Raw genomic sequence first — 22,759 nt, forward strand, 5'->3', positions numbered from 1 at the left:
GTTGCTCCTTTATTTCTCTTTCTCCCTCCATTAGGCATCTTTAGGCAGAGACTGCAGTACCTGGCACATGGAATGGGTTTAGTAAATGTCTGTTGGTTGAATGAGTGAATGAAGAAGAAGGGCTGGCTCTGGGAGAAAGTAGCCTCCGGCAAGAGTGTCCGTAGCAGAAAAGTGTCCGTAGCAGAAAAGATTAAGTGTGACTGAACTATCTGTGTTTGTGAGAGACAGAGTCTTGTGGGCCTTAAAGGATGAGAATAGTTGAATGGGACTCCCAGCTTTTGAGCCTCCACAGCTGAGGTTAGGGAAGGTCACTAGCCAAGATAGGCAGTCCAGGAGGACGTGTTTTGGGAGACTGGATACAAATGTATCGGTAATCTTTTAGATGCAATACCTAAACAATATGACATTTCAAATGTGGGTCCAAAATTGCATTGCATTTTTTTCTTCATTATTGAACTCTCAGAGGGGAAGGGGGCCCTGGTGATGGAGTAGCCTCCTTGGCACAGGGCAGGTGGTAGACCTGGAGTGGCAAGTAGAGATACGCTGGCATAGTCTCTGGTAGAGCATATAAGCTCCGTGAAAGTAGAGACCTGCTTTGTCTTGCTCATTGTTACATCTCTTTGCCCAAGAGCAGTGCCATTTGGTTGAATGAATGAATCAGTTCAAAAGAATCGGAAGACATAGTAGTGAGTGAAATTGTCGTGGGAGAAGAAGGGATGTAGGAGAAGAAATGTGCCACCAGAGGGGAGAGGACCAGTGGCCACTGAGAGAGAAAGGTCAGAGGTAATAGAATAAGAAGAACATACATGCAGAGGTTTGGAAGGAGGTTATAGGTTGTGATGCTGTAGAGAGTTTGGGCAGAAAGACGACTAGAAAAAGTTACCGATTTTGTCAGTTTGGTAGTGAGGTGAAAGAATGAGAAGGAGATGGGGTGGCAGATAATCCCTTCAGAGGCTGTGGTGATAAATGTGGAGTGTTGATGAACACGAGAGTGACACGAGAGATGAAGTCTGAGCTGAGAAGAGCAGTCCCTGGGACCTGGTGGACCACAGAGGTACACATTATCTGTTGCTGCTATCATGGTTGCCACGTACTAGTGGCATAGAACAGGGCACCCTTATTGTATGATCCAGTGGATCCTAAGTTCAGTTAGGGCTCTGCTACGTCTCCTGCCTCGCAGCCTGCAGCCAAGGGGTTTGGCCAGGGCTGTGGTCTCATCTGAAGGCTCGACTGTGGGAGGAAACTCGGAATTCCAAGTCCACACGGTTTGAAGGATTCCCTTTTCTGTGGGCAGTTACACTGAAGGCCTCCGTTCCTGGCCCCACGGCCCTCTCCGGCTGTGGCAGCTTGCTTCTCAGAGCCAGCAAGGGAGGGAGTCTGCTAGCCAGACAGAAGGCACTGTCTGTGCTGCCTGATCACGGAAGTGATATCCTGTCACCTGTGCCCTGACCTGTGGGGCGGGAGGAGGTCACTAGTTCAGCTGCACACTCAAGGGTAGGGGTTACACAAGGGTGAGTGTTAAATGTTTAACATCAAGAGACGGGGTCATGGAGGGTCCACCATAGAATTTGTCCACCACAGTGCGGAGGGACGATGGCACTAGAAGGCATAGGGCTGTTCTTCAGAAAGAGGCCTGTAGGATGCAAATGGCAGGATGGGAAGTTTTGGAGGTGGAGGTCCAGGTGAGTGTTCGGATACAGTTGTTGGTGACATTTCGCAGGAGACCTTCCCTGTCCTCTCTCTGTCCCTTAACAAGGTGGGTAGGTGCCTCTTGAAGAGCTCTTTCCTGTTAGACAGATTAACAGACTGAGTTATAATTGCCACCGATAAACCCTCCTGCCGTGCTAAAATTGGATAATTTACCACCAGATTCTTGGTCAGTGGTGGCATCTGCCTTGCTTGCCATAGGATGTTAGCGAGGTAACTCACATGGAAGTGTTTTATTGGATGTAGAGTGGTATGCAGACAAAGCTGTTAAACTGTGCCTTCTCCCCCAGCCCCAGGTTCAGTAGGATGTGCAGACTTTAATGTACATTTTGCTTGTTAACATGGTTTGTTATGTTGTACCTAAGTTATTGAACTGGGCTTTATTTAATACTGTGCTATTTTTAGGGCCTTTAGAGTAGTGTTTGCTTTTGTGATAAATGACCCCAAACTGCTGTACCTTTCAAGCCCTTGTATCCAGTTTTTATTGTTTGTGAAAAATCTGTCCTTGCTGTCCCTTGTCACTCTTTTGCTTCTAACGATCTGTCAATTTCTAGGTATCCTTTCCCCCTTCTCATTTGTTGTTTCTGATCTTCTCAGGGCTTGGCAACCTGATAATTAAGCTTATTAGAACTGTGAGTAGTTTAATAGTAATCAAGCTAGGAATATGGATCAGAGAGCTTTCCTCACAATGAGGTGTAGGAGCTTTTGTGCGTGGACTTTGTAAAAAACTCTTTTGGCCTCAGAGTGTGTCTTGGCTTCCTTCCTAGCTCTGGCTGTGTGCGGATTAGGTGAGGTTCCCAGATAGCTGAGTTCCATTCGGGGGAGTGCGGCTGCCATTTTCTTGGCATATGCCTCATTGTTCTGTTATGAGAAACAGTGTCGTTCTCCCCTTTAGTTTTGATGAGGTTTTAGTTTTTGGGCAGTAGCAAGTGGTGATGGGTGATGGGTGGTTTGTAGTTCATGGACCAAAAATACTTAAGGGGGTGTGGTACAAAATCTTTCCACTGGATCAACATCTAGGCCTGTGGGGTCCTGCAGTGCATTTCCTCGGTAGTCTTTGGGATGCTGAATGCCCGGCTTAGGTACTCGATATGCTGGGGTATCCATCCCTCAGTGTCTGCGTTCGCTTTAGCTTTTCTGTCAGTGTGTGTGCCTTGTGTACTTTCTCTGCCCAAACTTCTGCACTGCCTCCTCGTGGAGAAGCCTTACTGGGTCCTTAGGGAGAAAGCCTTTGTTCTCGAGGAGACAACACAGGAGTGTGTGGGAAGACCTGCTCCAGGTTCCTGCTCTGCTCCTTTGTAGCCAGTGGCCTTGGCAAGTGTCTGTAACCATGCTGTGGTGTCTCCTTTTCTAGAATAGGCATCCTGTCTGCTCTGCTACCTGCTGGGGCCAAAACAGGATTTTATGTTTCTCGTACGTAATATCAAATGCCTAGTTTATTGGGCTGATTTTGTTGGTATTTTATAGTGCTCTGTCTTAGAGGAGGTAAAAAAATTATCATTAGTGCTAGTGATGATAAGTGCTGCTAAAACAGTGTAATTTTAAATTTTATGTAGTTTTTTCTGAGTATGTTCTATTAGAATCTGTTTGTACAACTGTGGACATTTAATAAGTGCTCTTTGATTATTTTCAGAATATTGAGTATACTGGCTTCCTAGCCAAATTAAATTTATGAAAATTCTAATGATACTGTGATTCACATCTAGAAAGAATAATTTTTTTTTCATTCTGAAATCACTTTAAATACGCTTTACATGAATCTCTGGTAATAGCGAATCAATTAATGTGATTTCTCAGGTCATAAATCAGGCTTGATATATTGTATTATTAGTTCCTGGGTAAGCTTCTTAGAACTTCAGCTGTTTTGTGGTCTGTTTTAGCTAGTTGTTTGCTTTTGAACTCAATTCTAGGTGTTGAACTCAATTTGAGAGCCTAAAATGGTTTGTGCCCCAATTACCTCAGAGGTTAGGGCTTCACTTTTTTATTGAGCCGGCCCTGGTAGTAGGGAGTCAGCCACCTATCAGATGGCTTTCCTTTTAACTTGAGTACATACTTTAATTTCGTCTTTGTCCCACAGGAATGTTGTAAGGGTTATTATAGTAGCACCTATGGTATATTTTAATTTTCTTGAAAAGAGGTAATATGTGAGCACAAAATATTTTTGTCTTGCGCTGTCTACTTTTTTCCACCCACTAACCTTTAAAAAGGATAAAGTCACTTGTGTTTAGGGGTACAGTCTCAGAGATCATTAGCCCGATTTTATGGACTGTCTCCAGAGCAGGGCCTTTGCCAGACCTTGTGCTCCTTGTTTGGCAGGCTGGTTCTCTTGCCAGAAACGTTTCAGTATCCGCTCTCTTGGTGTCTGTGAACCCTGTTGAGTATTTTTAACCCTTAGTTCTTTCTGAAGGGGTTGAAGTCGCTTATCGCTTGATTGTTAGGGGACTAGAGGATGGATGGCAGTTCCGGGCAGCATTAGGGGTGGGAGAGAGGGTGGCTGTCCTGTATCCCACCATCACCATGGTAAGACATGGGGCCACTCTTTCGCTCTTCCATGAGCTTCTGGGAATGTCGTTCGTCTGGGAATTCACCCATCATTTGAGCTTCCTTTGTGTGCCAGACATTAAGTATTAAGTACTAGAGGTACCGGGACCAAAAGCCAGACATCCCTTTAAGGATGTCTTTGAGATAGTCTTATTTTGAGTATGTTAGAAAAATACTTAGCAGACAAGAAAAACTAGTAGATTGGTTTTAGCTGCTCAATAGCCTGAGGGATTAAAGGTGGAGTTGTAGGTTAACAGAAGGCATTTCTGAAAGGAGTGATTTCTTCTGTAATTAAAACCCCCCCCCACACAAATGCATTGTGCGAGAGGCTGCTAGCTGATCAAGAAATCCATCACCTCTTCCTGGGCATGTAGCCAGACCACATTTCCCAGCCTCTCTTGCCATTAGACGTGGCCATGTGGCCAAATGTTAGCCAATGGCGCGGGAGCAGAGAAGTGTGCCACTTTAGGCCTGGCCTGGAAAACCCTCCAGGCATGGTGTGTGCCCTGTGTACAGTCTGCCCCTGCTGAGGCAGAAGAGCCTGGTGACCCGAGGAGGGTGCCGGCTCCCAGAGCTGCTACTTGGAAGGGAGCCCTCTGCTGATCTTGAACACCTGTTTTGGACTGCACACCGGCAAGAAGTAAATATTTATGGTATTTGAGCCATGATACAGTTTGCTCTGAATAGCCTTCCTGACTAATCTAGTCAACACTGGTGAGTGTAGTCAAGTGCTAAATATTTCGGACTCTGCTTCAATTTTGACTGTTTATAGGTCGTGTTATATGCAACGACCAGTGAATTTCAAGAATCAGTTGAAGTCAGGATAAAATATCTGGCAAAAGTTTTTTAGTGTATCATTTCTACTGATACAAGTTTTTACGGTTCAGTGTGGCCTCCCTCTGTCTTTGATTTAATGAGCTGTGTGGGGCCTCACTTGGCTTTAAAGGGACTCTACGGAGACTTAAACATTCAGAGTCCTTATTTCAAAGAACTGTAAATACAGTTTTCATCATGCAGCTTCTCTGTTCAGAAGCCTCTAATCACTTCTTATTATGTAGCATTTTGTTTCATTTATTCCAGCATCCCAAAACTCTGTGTCACCCCCTGACCTGGGCTGCTGAAGGGCGCCCACACCTCCAGAGAGTGTGCTAGGTACACAGATAGTTATGGAGTTTCTCTACTGCTATCATCTGCTCTTTTTAGCCTTTAATAAATCATGTATTGTTTCTTCATTACACTTTTTTAGTACTGTCTGCTGGCAACTCGGTAGAGTACGTTTTGAAGGCAGGGAATATATTTAATAGAGCTGCTGTTTCTCCCCTCTTGGGCACTTCTAGAGATGCTGGACACTTTGTTAATTGAGTAACCATCCCTGTAGTTTCTTTTAATTATTTTGCTTGAATTTTCTAGTATAGTTTTGTATTATATTTTGTGTTAACAGACAAATGTGCTTTTTTAGTCTGTTAGGAGTTCTTGGAATTATGGAGGAATGTTACAACTGGAAGGATCTTTTTAAGTGAATTCTTGATCTTTTAGAAAAACTTCCAGTTCCTGATACACAGGGTATGGCCCTGCATCATGGCATGGGCATCACCCAGGGCCTCTTAGAGGCACAGGCAGGGCCACGCTCAGACCTGTGAATCAGAACCTGCGTTTTTAATAAGGTCCTCAGGTGACCCTCATGCACATAGAAGTTGGAGAGTCTCTGTTGAAGGTCAGCGTCCCATTTTACTCTTGAAGAAACTGGTTAAAGTAGTTGCCCAGAGTCACACAGCTGTTTATTTTAGTGGTTCCTGTCTTTGGATACATCTGGGGATCGCTTGGAAACATTTCAAAAACTACTGATGCCTGGGTCCCAGCCCCACACAGTCTGACTTAGCTGGTCAGGCTTGCAGCCTGGGCATCAGCATTCAGAAAACCTCCCTGGATGACTGACTCGCAGCTGAGCTGGGAGCTGCTCATCTGGTTGGTGAGAGAAGCCAGCTTTCTTGATGCTTCGGTCAAGGAGGCCTTTTACTCTGCGCATGGGTAAACATTCAGAGATGTTTTCCCCACCTGACTGCTCATCATCATACATCACCCATTGTATATCCACAGCATTTACCCTGCTTAACCACTCACTTCACCCACTGGCAGGTACACCGTGAGAACAGGGCCTGCTCTTTGTCTTGTTCGCTTCTAGGTCCCAGCTCCTGGGACAGTGTCTGGCACACAGTAGGTGCCCCTTTAATATCTCTAGGACAGGTAGAAGGAGTTGTGACACAGAGGGAACTGCGGGCTGCTTAGATGGCACCAGCAGGGTGACCTGTCATTGGAAGGCTCCCGAAGGACGGTTGACCTCAAGAGTCAGCCAGGAAGGGCGGCATGAAGACGTGAAGCTGAGGGTGGTCTTGGACCCAGATCTGTCTGCCCTTGAACTTGCACTTAGAGTGTTGTCCTGGGGGCAGAGAGGCCAGCTGTTTGCTTCAGACCTCAGCAGTTAGTGGGACTGGGATAGAGGCTCCACTCTGCAGACCCTCAGATGGGTGCCCCTCCGACCCAGAGCCACCTCTGGCTTGGTTTTGTGTTGAACAGGTTTTGGAAAGCGATCTGAGGGACTTTGGGGTCCCAGAGTCTGGCCTGTGGGTCTTCAATATAAGATAGCCTTTGCTCATGGGAGTTTTCTTGTGTTTTAGCCTTTTTCCCTTGAGAACCTGGGGTTTTTGAGGATAGAATGACTTGCTTTCACTCTCAGTTTATGTGAGTTTCTTTCCTGGTTAAATTAAGACTTTATTATGCCAGTGTTGAAGAGAAGTCATGGTTGATTGTGCTATTTCTGTTACTTTTTCTTTTTTTAGCATTTAATTCTTCTGATTTGATATTTGGTATGTTTTACTGCTCATTTACCTGTTGTCAAACTTTAAAGTTTAGTGTAAAAGTCCTTTTTTATGAAGCCGTTCATTAGTGTGTCCCACTGTATGTTAGTCATTTCTAAATCTTTTGACGTTAAGACCGTCAAAAGGATGTCTTGTTAAGTGGTAAACTTATACTGTCTTTTCTTGGGTAATAGGAAGCCAGAAAATGTTAAGCCTTGAATGTAGCACATCCTTTTCAACACCATAAAATTTCAAGTTTCAATTCCAAAAGGACATTAAGATGAGATGTTGAATTCTGTGGTTAGAAGGCTGTTGCTGGCGGCTCTTACAGATGTTACTCGAAGTCAGACTGCTGTCGGCTTTCCATCAGCCACTCTTTATAATGTCCTGTAATTCCACACGCACAGTCACGGGAAGAGATGAATGTTGATTTTCCAAAGGCTTCATGAATTCCAGGTTAAGGACTAAACTTAGTCCTTAGTTTATAGGGAGAATTCTTAGGCTCAGATGTTACCACAGGTTGCTAGTCAGTAAGTACCACTGTTGATTAAATCAAACAAAGAGACATTAAAAGCCCTTGAACAAGAATTTTACAGAAACAGTAAATAATTAGGGAGCTGATGGTTATCCTGATAGCTAGAAGTCACATTGTGGAGAAAGACGTAGTCCAGTGAAGCGCTTGCTTGATCGTGGATGTAAGGAGAGGAAGATTAAAAATTCGTAGAGGTCAAGTTTAGTCAGATTTCAAGATTTCATACTCTCTTTGGTGCAAAAAATTCAGGGAACCCTCAGTTGTTAGGAAATGTTAACACTGGTAAGGATTATTCTTACTAAGCACGGAAACAGTGGCACTTTGTATTCGTGTTGCGGTTTTGAATTTCAAGCACTTTGCGCACATCATGCCCTGCGATCCTCCACATGACCCTGTGAGGCAGGAGAGGCGCCGGTGCTGCCCCTTTCTGATGAGGTCATATGGAGGGGTCGGTCAGTTTACTTTTCCAAGGATTGCTAGTGAGAGAACTGAGCCTTTCCTGTTTTAAATATAAAATGCGAAGGGTGGTGGTTGAACTTCTAAAATGTCCCTGGTTTCCTAAGTCTGCATGTATGTGGTTTGTAATGCAGGATGAATAATCTAAAAATTGTTTTAATACTGCACCTGAAGAAGGATATTTTTAGGACCAAAATAATTGACTGGCAAGACTCACAGAATTTGTTTTGCTTTTTTAAAATTCACTGTTGTGTAGATTTTTACATGAAAAGTTTAATTTTATTTAAATGAAGCAGTCTGAGAGCAGAGACCTGGTCTTCCAACTTCCTTCTTGACTTACTGCACCGCCGTACTGTTAGTTGGCACCCGTTAAGTCCTTTGGAATGAGCTGGGGGTTGGGCTCACTGTTGGGAAATGGTTAGCGATGCTGTTGAAACTGACTAGATATGGCATTGGTTCTTAGCAAACATTTCCTGTATTTACAGCACATATGGTCCTTATTAAAAAATTCTGCACATGATATGTGTTCACCAGCATGTATCTTTTTTCTATACACCTATATTGTGAAACACTCTGAAGCCTTCAGAAAAATTGCAGGTGTAGCGAGAAGAGCTCTTTGCCCCCTGAACCTTGTGTGCATAAGTTGCTGGTATATGTCCTCACAGGCTTGCTTATGTATTTCCTGCAAGCCAGAGGTGAGGGCATTCTCCTCTGTAACCACTGTAGTGATCAAAATCAGGAAACTAACACGGAGGCATGTCTACCCTCTGATCCTCACCTGCTCCTGCAGCTGGCCAGATGACCCCACCCCACGGTGACCTTTGTAGAGAAAGGTCCAGTTGGACTCTGGGTCACACTCTGTTGTCTCCTCATACTCCTTTAATACAGAGGAGTTATCAGTCCTTTTTGACTCTCAGGACCTTGACACTCTTGAAGATTACAGGCTGGTCATTTTGTGGGATGTTCCTTAATTTGGATTTGTCTGATGTTTCTTCATGATTAGATTCAGGTTTTGTACCTTCGGTAGGAATATCACAGAAGAGCCAGTATATATCTTTTTCAAAGATTAGTTTTACATTTTATTTTCTGTTTCCTTAGAGCGTTTCCCAAAGTGTATTCTGCGGAACTAGCACCTACTGTGTTCTCAACACCGTGCCACCTCTAGAAGGTAGGACTCGAAAAGCTTTTGACTTACAGGAAGGGGTGGGCTTGGCAGTAAGAGTAACTCCATCATGATAGTGCAGTGGAACTAGCCTGTGGCTGGGCCTTAGGGGACCTGCATTCTGCCTTTAACTTTCTGTGTGATCTTAGATGAGTTACTTAATCCTTCTGGGGGTAGCAAAATAATACTCCCTTTGTAAAGTTTCTGGGAGGGTTCAAAAAGGCAAAGCATTTAATCACATGGGAAATTCAAAGCACTCTGCAAATGCTAGATACTAATACAATAGTTCTATAATTCTAGTATCTAATTCCAGTGACTTCGAGTAGGAGCCGTGTGGTATTGTGGGAAAAGCAACAGGTCACATTTGAATCCCATTTGAGTCACTCGCTTGGCTCCTGGGCAAGGGAATTTGAACCTCAGGTTCTTCATCTGTAAAATGGGGATAATTATGCCCTAATGGATAATTGTGAAAATTAAGTGAGAGAATGCAATGTAAAATCTTTTCTGGATGCCTGATGTAGAGTCCTGCAAATGTTTACTTCCTAATAAATAGTAGAAAATAAATTTACTTGATCACGTGCAGCTCAAATTGAAATTGAATGGAATGAAGCACCAGAGGATGCCCCGGAACCTAAATTGAAGCTATCGATTGCACTACTTCTGTGCTCCCACTTTTTCTGCCTCTGCTTGCGTATTTTTAAATTGAAAATGTAAAAAAAAAAATAAATAAATTGAAAATGTAAATTCCTGTTAAATAGTGAAATAATGATAAAGTTTATTGAACCTGAATTAGAAGTTGACCTAAACTCAGACCAGAGATTTGGTGGTATGGTTGACAGGGAGAGCGGGTAAACCTGGGCCACCTAAAAAAGGCAGGGTGAGATTTGATGATCACGCACTCTAAGAAGAGGGAAAGGGGTTGTTAAATAGTGAAAACTAGTTATGTTTTCTGTGAAAAACAACAACAACAACAAACAAAACACCAAAAAAACCCAAACTATTGTTTTTTGGTTTTTTTTGAACTTCAAAAGTCTTTTGGATAATTACAATTGAGTAATTCATTTTGGAGAATTTCTTTTAGAGAGTTATCATACTGATGCTTGGTACATAATTAAGCACATTGTTGCTTAATTAATATTTATTTTGGATGCATAGTGATTTGAAGGTCTTAGGTTAGTGACGGCTGTATTTGCTGCTGTGAACGCTGTGCTGACTTGAATATAACAATATGTGCTTATGTTTTCCTGAATCAGTTCCTATCCTACTAATTAAATCTAAGCACATAATAATTAGAGCTGAACAGAAAAATTGTAGAGCTTCCTTTTAATTTTACCATTCCAAGTTGTTGATCAAATATATTCCCAATAAGATTCAGCAGTTGGATACACCGTTATACCAACTTATTTTGAACAGTTTGGTCTAGAGGTTGACAGATTAATCATAATTGACTTGATTGAATAACAGTGTTCATAATTATTCATGGAACCAAAATTGTTTAATTTTTATTAATTATGAATCAGAATAAAATGGATATTATCATTTCCAGGTTAGAGTTAATATAGTTAACATTTCCCTAACAGGAGTCGATAAGGGTGTTCGAAGGAGAGAGTTCTATATATCTTTTTTGATATAGATAAAGGATTTGGTAATGTGAGTTTTGTTTTTTTGAAGTAAAACATGAAAATAAGAATTCTACCTTTTGCCTAATTAACTAAGTGAAAGAGCATTTTTGCATATTTTAGAGAGTTTTAGTTGAATTGTACGATGCCTCTAAAATTATTGTTTGGAGAATATTTAAAGGTTGTCTGGAAAGGATGGTTTATTCTGTAGAATCAGAGCTGTCAGCCGGCTGCATCATCTGTCAGCTTCAGGAGCTTCACTAGTTATTTTTACTGTGAAGTAGGTTAGAAAACTATTTTGCAAAGTCATATATCATACACGCATATTTTGCTAGATAATGATAATGAAATGTTTTCCTGTCTTTGGTTGACACTTCTGTGTTGCAGTGTCAAAGGTTAACTATTTGGATTAAATGCTTAAACGCAGTTGAAACTGGTATATACCGTACTTTCACTGTTAACTCAAGATACTGTTAATAGTCTTAGTACTGAGACAAACTTTTAAAAACTGGCCCAATGATTTATTTAATTACTGTATCATTTATAGTTTTTCCAAAAACATTAAAAAGCAGCTTTTAATTAAAAAACACAAGCTTGTGCAGTATGGCCAAGCGAGCAGTTCTTTTCCAGTATGAAAAGCAGAATTACTCTTCCATCACATTGTAACTGGAAAAAATGAAATTTGGAAAATATGAGTTTAAGATTCTTCCTGTTTGAGTTTCTAATCTTCTTTCCCCAGTATAAAAATTGCCATCTTCATAATGCATAGTGGGAAAATTTACCCATTGTTATATTTCTAAAAAACATCCAATTTATATTCAGCATGAACCTAAAATTCTGGAAATAGCACAGTTTAAAAACTGATTCAGGGTAACCCATTGGCCTGTCGTACTCCTCTTCCTTTTGAAGCCATGACTGCACATCCCTATGAAGTGCTGTATTTGGAGTCGCGATGGAGACCGTGCTTACACAGACACTCCTTTTCCTCTTGAAAAAAGCCTTTGGGCCAATTCTCCGCTGCTTGATTTGGTATCAGAGTGGAAGACAGAAGACTTTTCTGTGGCAGCTAGTTGTGCCGTGGAGAAGAGAGTCTCTTTTTCTCGCAATCCGTGCGCACGCACACAAGCGCACATGCACATGTGTCTCTACACAGGTGGGAGCACGCAAGTCTAGGTGTATGTACACGTATGTACACACACGTAGGGGTACACACACGTGCGTATTTTATAGCCACAGGACAGCTGGGTCCCTCAAGGAGGCTTACAAGAGTAGATACTTAACATCAGGTTGCGATCACAAACAAAAATAGAAGCTGGGGTTTAATCTGTTCATCAGTGTTTAATCTTCTGTTCATCATTCAAAATTATACTTTAAATAGTAGTTTTCTTGGAGATATGACTGGTCCCGTACAGTTCAGAGAAAGCCCATTGATTGAGCACCCGTGTAATACTGTTTTTGTAAAAGGCATCCTGTAAATGGTGACTGTTTGAATCGAGTATAGATTTTAGAATTTCACCTCTACTTTCAGAATTGTACACATCATAGGAGATTTAAAAAAAATGGGAATAAAACCTCTTTAAAGGAAGAGAGAAGGGAGGTATTGGCTCATGCGTTTTGGTATTCTGTGCTTTAAAGTTTTATGGCCCACGGTGCCTCCCTGGGGAGGATGAGGTGCAGGGAGCGTGCATAAGCACATAATATCACATTGGTTTTATAGAGGGTAATTAATACAGAACTTTCTATGAACATTCTCTTAGTTGAACACTTTGTTTTCTGGTTTCATAACAAGATTTTTAAAAAGTTTAGTTTTATTTTGCTGTTAAAATTTTAAGCAGTTTTTAAGTTTTTCAAGTTTTTATACTGCCTCTAGAAATAGAAGATTGGGCATTATAATTCAATTGGTTGTGTAGTTCATGGACCAAAAAAAGATTTAGTATGCTACAATTCTCTTAAGTTCCTCCCTTTAAAATATTTCCATATTATGTAGTAAATTTTTTCAGACTTTATTTCTGTGCACAGTATTTTTCTTTTAAGGTCTTTCCCTTGAGAAGAGATGTGTTAATCAGATGAAAAATGTTTGGAGAAGATTTTGTTGTGATTGCAGAAAATTTTTTATTCTTTTATGTTTTTCACATGTTCAAAAAATAGGCTGTGCCAAACAAAATTACAGTAAGTGACTGGAAAGATATATTGTTGTATTTAACTTTTAATATTATTAACTAATGCCTGTATGCCTATGTAAGGTTCTTTAATCGTAAGGCATTTAAATTTATTGAATGGCAGTAAATTTCAAAGGGATTTATACCTGGAGGAGAATTGGAGATTACTTAATTCTCCCTGATTTAGAAAACCGAGACTATTAAGTAACTTACCCAAGGTCACACAATTAGAAAGTTGCAGAACTGGGTCAGAATCTTGAATTCTTGATTTGGAGTTCAGTGTTTTTATTATACCTCTTAATATCAGAATAAGTTTATTTTAACTATGATTTTCTAGAGCAAATTCAGTGTTTATTGTTTTAATTTGTTGCTCCTAGTACCTGGTTATGCATTGCACTCTTTGGATATTGGGGCTTCCATTTAGCATTCCAAAAAAAAAAAAATTGGACTGTGTAATTCAAAAGTTTGACCTAAGTGTGCCAAAACTGGCAAGAAATTTTGAGCAAGGCAAAGGGACTTTGTTATGGGAATGAACTAAGAAATGACCTGTAAATGAATGAATGAATGAAATAATACATAAAGGAAATGGTCTCTTCTAGAAGGTATCCGGGAGACTGATTATCAGGCAGTCAGACATACCATCTTGTCTGAAAGTAATGAACTTTGTTTGCTGTCACTAATTTAGGAGAGTTACATTTTGATGAAAGATACTACTTAAATAGATATGTATATGTAAATCAAGTTAATTAACATGGTATGTTTTTAGGTTTAGACTAGAAGGACCAGCCTCTGTATTTACCTAGGTAACTACCTGTAGGTGTAAATTCCTTATATTTATAAAATTTGTAATTTGGTTTTGAAAGGATAAGTCTCATTTGTATTCTTAGGGATGAAGTAGTATTAGCTTATGAATAAAATAGTCATATTTTATTATAATTCCTCTTCCCTAAAAAACTTAAAACTTTTTCAGCTGGTTGATAGAAGAGTTCTGGGTTTTGTGAGGTTAAATCCTTTTGCAATTTGGATGTACTTCATGGAAACCTGGTGGGAGAACCTTTAAGAGTAATGTTCTGGTTATGGGCAGCTGCTGGGATATTCCCTGTCCACTCGCTTGTCATGGAGCAAAAAAGCTCGATCTTATTTTAGAGCCTCTTAACCAGATCCTGCTGCCCCTGATCTGATCAGTGTGTAAATGAGCATTGCTAACCGAGAGGAATGGTGTCTTGGTCTCACAGTGACCAGACTTAAGCTGCTGTTTCTGACCTTGCCAGTATACTTAAAAGGAGATTTTCCTCTATTATTTTCTCTGAATCTATTGTTTTCTTCTTTATAGATGATCATGGGAACAGCAATAGTAGTCATGTAAAAATCTTTTTACCGAAAAAGCTGCTTGAATGTCTGCCGAAATGTTCAAGTTTACCCAAAGAGAGGCACCGTTGGAACACTAATGAGGTAGATAAATTTCTATTTTTAGGGGTATAATTATTTTAAGGGCAAAGTTGTTAGGTCATTTGGCATAGTATACTACCTTTTACTAGTTTTAAAATAAGAATACTGAATAGGGGATTGTAAATGAGAAAATATTAATCTGGATTTAACAGAAACCTCCGTTTCTTGAACTACCTCTAATCTGCTTGGCTTGCGTTGAAAAATATAAAATGTGCACGCTTACTTACTAAGGTAGCATGAGTTACTGTACTGTGTTTTCTTGCATTTTGGCGTCTTGCATTTGGTGGTTAACTCTGCCTGCATCTCAGCTAAACACTAGTTTTTCTGTTGTCATGAATTAATAAAGAGACAGCCCCAGTGTTCCACAAGACATGCAGTGTCTTGACAGTATGAAGTTTCTGTAGAACTGGGAAGGGCAGGCTTCTTATTAGCAAAACAGCTGTCAGTCCTCTCTGATGAAAAGAGTTTGCATGGAGTGTTTATGGGTTTACCTTAATGATAGGAGTTTTTAAATTAGGAATGGAGGCTGTATGACAGATTGTGTATTTGGCATCTGATTAAAAGATTGGTAAAGTAGAATGAATGAAAGTATCTTTTTGGATGATGGTTCTTGTTTTTGGTAAGTCTTAGCCTGGGAGTCTTCATATTAAGGGTGAATTGCTTGTCATCATCTTAATTTTGAAATCTGAATATTTCCACATTGGGTAATACCCATTTAGTGTGGTGATGATTCCATCGATCTGGGAATTCTGTTCCTTTAGTTCAGACGGCTGTGATTACTGGTTTTCCGAAGTTGATCTAAGTCAGTTTGTGTTGCTGGTTGAACTTTCACTTCCAAATTAAGTTAAATACCCTCCCCCTGCCCCCCGTATTGGGCCCTCAGTTTTGTTAAAAGACACAAGAAGACAGTAGTGCTCCTTACTTATCCTTACCTTTAAAAGATTATTCTGTTCTAACTTCTTGACCTAGAGTGCTTTTGTTTTGAATTTTAAGAGGTTATATGGGTGAGAGTCTGTCTACTTAGTCCTAGTTTACAGATTTAAATACTTAGTAGACCCTCATAGCTTTGATACCTTGTCTCAACTGATTTTACAGTTTTTTTAAAATATGTATATTTGGATTATTTGCATTAATTATATTTCCCCCTTAGACAGAATACTTCTACCTTGACAAACATTAGGTAGTTTAGAGGCCTTTTGTTTTAATCAGTCATTGATTAACTATTTTAAACATGAAAACAAAGTAAATATGCTGACAATTAGTTTTAATCATAGATCATTACTCTGTCAGCAAAATAGTATGGTTTGGGAGCCATTCAGTAGGTCATAACTAGGTCATGAATTATTTAAAAACTCAGTGTGTTTCTTAGTATTCCCTGAAACATGGCTCTGCTGCCTTCCTATTGTATGTTAGCTCCAGTTTATTTAGAAATGAAGCAAAGTATGTAATTGGTATATATTTTTTCAATATTATGTTTTATGTGAAATTGGCAATTTATTTTTAATTATGACTTGAAATTATATTTGAAAACAGCAGGCGCTTAATTAAAATTCGTGGTCTTTAGGGTCTTCTGGAGCTGGAGTCATAGAACCTGAAGCTGGTCGGTAGATGGTTCAGATCCTTGCACAGGACTTCACCTCTCACTTATTTGTCTCTGGTTATTGATATGTTCCCCTTTACTCATAGTTCAGATACATTATAAAACACCTAATAAAGAATTTTTATGGAGGATGAGCTTAAAAGGAAAATACGGGGTTGTTCCATATTTTCTTCTAGGACCCCAGCCCTCATAGCTCCTTGGAGCTGCTGATTTAGGTCACAGTGTTGCGAAAGTCTTTGTCCAGACAGGAAACTGTGGCCACCTCTCTGACTGGCGAACCATAAAACAGGGGTCTGAGACATGTGGATTGTTTTGTGCAAGTTACCACTGCTGCTGGAAACGCCAATGAACAAAGTGTGTTCCCAAGGGTGGCTGGAGGCAGGACGGGTGGCTCAGCTGGCAGGGGTCAAGGCTCTCATACCCTTTTCCCTTGGACCTGTTGTTCTCTCAGTAATTTGTCAGCTCAACACTAACAAAAACTCTTAGGAGAGAACTGAATTTAAAGGCTGGCCCATATTTCATTTCAATGTAGAGGACATTGCCTTTCTTTTTTGTTTATTTTTGGCTTAAGGAAAAATAGGGGACTCTTGGAGTGACAGCCGAAGTCTTAGGAGTCCTTAATTCTGCAGAGTGTTACGTGGTGATGGTAACTGGTCCTTTTTAAAAACATTTTTTTAGACTGGCTTGGATAACGGGAACAAAACAGTCAGTGCTTCTGTTAAAGCACTTCCTTCCTCCGTCTAGCTGGGAATTGGCATTCTCCCCTGTTCTGCCGCCGGCCGTCCTGCATGCTGCCGCTACACCTGGAGGCGGCTTGTCTCTCACTGGGGCTTTTGGTCCTGTTTATGGCAGAGTCATGCTTAGTCAGAGCTGCCCATGAGGTCTGTGGAACTGCTCACGGAGTTGAGTTTAGTCATACTGCCATTAGGAAGGGCCGCTTCCCGCTGGTTGGGAGGGAGGGCTGTGGCTTGGTGCTACTGTATCTTTGTTGAGAGGGACAGTGAGATTGTGTCCATCGCATGTTGCCATTTATTGAGCCCCTGTTGTCTGTGCTGGTGGCTGGGCACTGTATGTAATTACTTCTGAGCCTTAAAATAATGTTACAAGATAGGCCATATTTTTACTCTTTTACTCTTGTACTGATGAAGGTACAGTGGTAAAAAGTAGTTAACTCATTTGGTCAAGATAGCATACTTGTTAGGGCCAGTTTATCTCTAAACTTAATTTCTTGTATGTTGCTTACTAACTCTTAGGAACATTCGTTCAGTTGTTATGTTTTCTTGGCTTTTAATCAAAGACCCACAACTCTTAACCACATTAGTGTGCTTGGCAAATCCATTCTGTCATTTAATTTTGGATTAAAAGGAGTTAACATAGGATTAGTATCGTGGGTTCATAAGCAAATGTTTGGTGAAGCTGAAAGTCACTAAAAAGGAAGGCTACCAGAAGATAAGGAGGTCTTAGGGCCCAGCTAAGCTCCTAGGACCTTTCTTAACGCATTGGAATAGATAAAATCTCCTGCACTTCCTGAATGTTACTTGCAATTGCAAAATAAATGTTGTGTCTAGAAACCAATCACTCCGAATAAGGCTTTCTCAGCCACACACAGCCTAAAGGAGGGGTGATGGTGGTGGTGGCAGTAGTGACGGCAGCCAGCATGGACTGAGCATGCGCTGTGGGTGAGGCGCGGGAGGGTCCTTGATGCGAATACTTAAGTTTATTCCTGGAATTCATCCTGTGAGGCAGACTATGTGGTTATCCGTACGGTATCAGCCAGGTGATCTGAGCCACAGAGATGTTCAGTTATGTGCCCAGGAGTGCTGGACTCAGGAGTCTAACATGCAGCTTAATTTCGGAGCCCATTCCCTCTCCAGTTCTGTCCCAAAGAACAATTCAAATAGACTTTCTCAAGATCTCACAGCTGTTTAGTGACTTCTGATCCTTTTGCTGTATAGAATTGTTTGGCTTCTTTATTTATTTACATCTTCAAGTATTATATTGTACATAAACTTAATATAGTTTTGCATTGTGTGTTTTTTTTTTAAGATTTTATTTATTTATTTGAGAGAATGAGAGAAAGAGAGGGAGAGAGAGAGAGAGCAGGAGAAGGGAAGGGTCAGAGGGAGCGGAGCCGAGCAGGGAGCCGGATGCAGGGTAGATGCGGGACTCCATCCTGGGACTCCGGGATCATGACCTGAGCCAAAGGCAGTCACTTAACCAACTGAGCCACCTAGGTTTCTGCGTGAAGTATTTTTTAAAGGTAGTACTCATTTCAGGGTGCTGGGATGGCTCAGTCGGTTAAACATCTGACTCTTGACCCCAGCTCAGGTGTTGATCTCGGGGCTGTGATCCAAGCCCCCCAGTTGGGCCCCGTGCTCCGTGTGGAGCCAACTTAGAGGATAAAAAAGTTAACACTCATTTCTTAGGGAAGTAGTTTTGTTCTTAATGAATATTAATGTGTAGGCTCTGGATAATGAAAAAATATTAAAAGTAGAAATTTTGAACCTGTGTGTAACTTGAGGGTTAGGCTTGATTTTTATATCCAGGGCAGGAGAGAAAGAACGTATTAAACAGAGCAGAATTGTTGAAGAACCAGCTCTTACTCCATAATCAGTCTGGCATTCACGTCTTCATTAGGTGAACTGTTAGAAGGTTTCTGCATTTTAAGTTAATATTTTTAAGGCCCAGAGCCAGAAATAATTATGCTAATGCAACTTTCTGATTGCACAAATGACTATTCATAATTACACATATTAGTACTCCATGTATGTTGTCCAGACCGAAATTCTTTTGTTTAGCCATTAATTAGCTGTTTGACTTAAAATACAGCTACTGCATCCCCCGCAGTCACTGGATCTGGATTTCAGACGGCGTTCTTCCGAAGCCGAGCTGAAACCACACCGACAAGCCTTTATAGCGAAAATGTTCTGCTTCAGTGTTCCAGTCACTTCTGTGTGCGGCTGTTTTTGAACTGTTAGTGCTCTTTGTTTTTCCTCTAATATAAAGTTTCTCTGGAGGAAGTAAACAAATGAGAATTCTAGTTTGTACTGATCGTAAAGAAAGTTGCATCAAAAGTTTTCAGTTGGTGATAGCTTCAGAGTTTTCATATTAAATGCATCTTTTTTTTTTAATATTTTATTTATTTATTTGACAGACAGAGATCACAAGTAGGCAGAGAGGCAGGCAGAGAGAGAGGAGGAAGCAGGCTCCCTGCTGAGCAGAGAGCCGGATGTGGGGCTTGATCCCAGGACCCTGGGATCATGACCTGAGCTGAAGGCAGAGGCTTTAACCCACTGAGCCACCCAGGCGCCCCAAATGCATCTTTTTTTAATGGTAAATCTGTCTGTGTAGAGCACGTGTATCTCTCCACTGGTACAGTCTAAGTCGTGCCAAAGAACTGGAAGGAAAGAACTCCTAAGTGAAATGTTTTTTATAGGGAGAGACTTTGCCTTTTTAATGCCTGAATACTTCTGCCTTTTTCAAAATTTCTTTAGTTATTGTGTGTGTGTGTGTAGGCATAGATTCTTGAGTGTTTTTTTGTGTTTTTTCCTTGGTATACCTTACAGAGTCATAGTTTCAAGGGTTGTGATTCTTTTCAATGATTGGTTTTTCTAGTGCATTTATATGTTCTCATTTTGAAAGACAGACCCACATTTTGGGGGGGATAATCATTTAGCACTCTGCAGATTTCCACCACGCAAGCTAAACCGAAAAGTATTAGTGTTGTGAAGGTGAGTGAGGTGATTGGCCTTGATGACTCAGAAGGTTAGTTAACCCTGAGATTGGCCTTTGTTTTGTGTAGCTTTGGCCATTGATAATGGTTTGAATGGTCCCAGGTGATTCTCAGAGTCCAGGCGGGGGCTCTCCTGGTTCAGGCGCAGGTAGGAAAGTGCAGATACGAACAGCACCACAGAGAGCCAGGTTTTAAGAGGGATGCCATTTGATTTTTGAATACAGTGTATGGAACCAGATTTCAAACTAAGTGTGATGATTTTGTAGCAGTTGGGTTAACTATAACCTGTCTGTTTCACTGAGTAGTATGAGGTTAGGTAAATGGATACTGAAGTCCCAATGAGCATGCACCTGTCATCAGAGCCTGTGTCATTTTAGCCGTGGTGGTAGCAGACGGAGAGTGGCTGTGTTGAAATGCTGGGGGTGGATATCCTTCTGCATCTCTGGGGGAAGACAGGCAAGGAGAGGTCAAGACAAGCGGGTTTAGCCCTGAGGAGCAGCTGGAGAAGAAGCAGATCTTACCTGCAGAGAGTAGAGTAAGGTTCATAACGTTTGAATAAGATACTAAAGAAAAAAAATTTTTTTAAAAAATTTATTTATTTGACAGATCACAAGTAGGCAGAGAGGCAGGCGGAGAGAGAGGAGGAAGCAGGCTCCCTGCTGAGCAGAGAGCTCGATGTGGGGCTCGATCCCAGGACCCTGGGACCATGACCTGAGCCGAAGGCAGAGAGGCTTTAACCCACTGAGCTACCCAGGCGCCCCAGAAAGAAATTCTGGACGAAAATTCCTTTGGACCTGCCTCAGTTTTGCCCCCAGTGGTTTTTATTACATTGTGTTACTTAAGAACAGAGCACTTGGAAGAATAGTTGGCCCAGAGTCAGTTTTCAGTAAATATTTGTTGAATGAATGAAATATGTAAATATACAAAAACTCAGTATATATTTCTGAGCTGTTGGGATTTCTTATGTAGATATAAGACTCAAATGTATATATTTTACATAAAAAAGGGTAGAAAATTAATAAAATTTATGTTAACAACATTAATAAGTGGGATGGATGATGTTTTTTTGCCAAAACCAAATTGTCTCTTGTAACGTGAATGTAACAGTGACTGTTCTCAGGCAGGGTCTTTTGAATTTGGCTCAGGACGCTGTCCTGTGCCCTGCGGTGATCCCACCCCTCTCCCCATTGAACTATTTAGAAACTGATTTTGGCTTAGCAGGCATTTCTGTAAGTCTCTTGTCAGACCTTGGTGCAAATACATGATTTAGTCTGAAGTTGACTTCTGGATTTTCTCATTAGTTCGAGAACAACTTTAAACAAGTTTCCAGGTGGTTGTAATCATAGCCCATAGACGAGCAGTGGGTCTGTGTGTTAGAAAATTGGTTATAGGTTTTATTTTTCAGGTTATAAATTAAGATGTGAAGTGAGAACTTTCATAGTGAACTCAAGGACCACTGAGATCTTGGAAGGCGCACACAGCTGGCAATCAGGAACTGGCTCTGTCTCGTCTTGGCTCTGCCACCAGTCAGCTGAGTGCTAGCTAGGTAAGCCACCCATGTCCTGAGTCTGAGTCTGCCGTGATTGTGCTCAGTGGTCTTTAGAGAGGTGTCGTAAGCCCCCTCCTCCAGTTTTGGAGGCTAAATCACTGTTGCTTTCAGAGCTGTTAGGGAGCACAGGGCATTCAGGGCAGGTTTGGGTCCAGCTGGGCTGTGTGTGTGTTCATTTTTTGCTGTTAATCATCCTTTGTTTTTATTTTTAAAGTCTGTAATTCAGTGGTTGTTAGTACAGTCTCGCGACCATCACTGTCATGTAATTCTGGAACATTTTCATCACCCCAGCAGCTCGGGTTCTCCACCTCTCCGGACTTGGCGGAGTCAGCCCCATCAAGGGGCGGCCAGCCTCTTTTTAGGGGACTCAGGGTTCTTCTTTGATATCTCCTCCAAGTTTCTATACCTGTGTGGAGCTGGAGCTGAAATCAGAGTCGATTGTCTTTTTGTCCAGATCTTAACACAGAGCTCTGTGTCCTGAGATTGTTTTTAGAATGTTCAAGTGCCGGCGAGGATCCAGCTGGGGCCTTGTTTTTCTGAGAGAAGAAGAGGGCTTGGGGAGAGTTTTTGGTTGAAAACTGAAACTGTGTGCCCTGCAAACTCCCCTTAGTGGGTGACTTGGGGATGCAGTGTCCCTCTCTTTCTGGTAATGGTGGGAGACTCTGTGGCCGTGACTTTGCATGAGGAGAAGCGGAGCCCTGCGGGAAATCAGCTGAGATTGGAAAAGGGAAAGATGTGTGGAAAGTGAGGCATTCTTTTTAGCTCACTGGCTTTCAAGCTGAGCTGGTGTCCGAATCACCTGGAGGCGCTTGTTAAAACACAGACTGCTGGGCTGCACCCCCAGAGTTTCTGCGCCAGTAGGTCTGGGGTGGGGCCCAAGAATGTGTATTTTTAACAGGTTCCTCGTGAAACTTCTCTAGATGAAGACTCTCAGGCCCTTAGAAGCGTATTCTTAAGTCACCTGACTTCAGTCTCAGCTTTGCTACCCTTTTGTCGTTCAGGTATATTTTGATATACTTTGGCTATGTGGGGTACATTTGAGCTTTCTAGGGTCTTCTCATATACTTAGAAGTAAGAGAATGCAGTTAGTTTTTTGGTATTTATCTAAAGTATTGGTTAATGTCTTGTTATATTAGAGAACCCCTTTAAAGTATGAGTGATGGTAGGGTTATGTGGAGGCATATCCTAATTTTTGTGACCTTGTTTTGAAAAGCTAGCATGAGGAATCTTCTCCACTCCCCCTTTCTTTCCCATCTCCATTTGGCCCAAATAGCTGAAAACAGCAGAACCCTAAAGGTGACCATCGTGGCCGCCTACTTACCTACATACCTGTCTGCCCACCTTCCTGTCTTGTTAAGCCTACCTTCCGTATGTTTCTAATGATAAGTTCTGTTATC

The 22,759-nt window shown here is 41.3% G+C and overlaps 1 protein-coding gene across 16 annotated transcripts in view; it reads left to right on the plus strand.

The window, feature by feature from the left end:
* CAMTA1 (calmodulin binding transcription activator 1) overlaps positions 1–22,759 on the plus strand; it is an 814,199-nt gene that overhangs the window by 18,274 nt on the left and 773,166 nt on the right. For 14 of the 16 annotated variants that reach the window (XM_082685287.1, XM_082685261.1, XM_082685288.1 and 11 more), the window contains exons 2-3: positions 9,190–9,259; positions 14,365–14,483. In XM_082685287.1, coding sequence (XP_082541413.1) covers positions 9,190–9,259; positions 14,365–14,483 — 189 coding nt within the window. Of the gene's footprint in view, positions 1–9,189; positions 9,260–14,364; positions 14,484–21,218; positions 21,355–22,759 lie in introns of those variants that run through there. The other 2 variants (XM_082685285.1, XM_082685260.1) reach the window with 2 other exon arrangements.

The sequence above is a fragment of the Mustela nivalis genome, assembly GCF_964662115.1.
Source record: "Mustela nivalis genome assembly, chromosome: 10".
NCBI classification, from domain to species: domain Eukaryota; kingdom Metazoa; phylum Chordata; class Mammalia; order Carnivora; family Mustelidae; genus Mustela; species Mustela nivalis.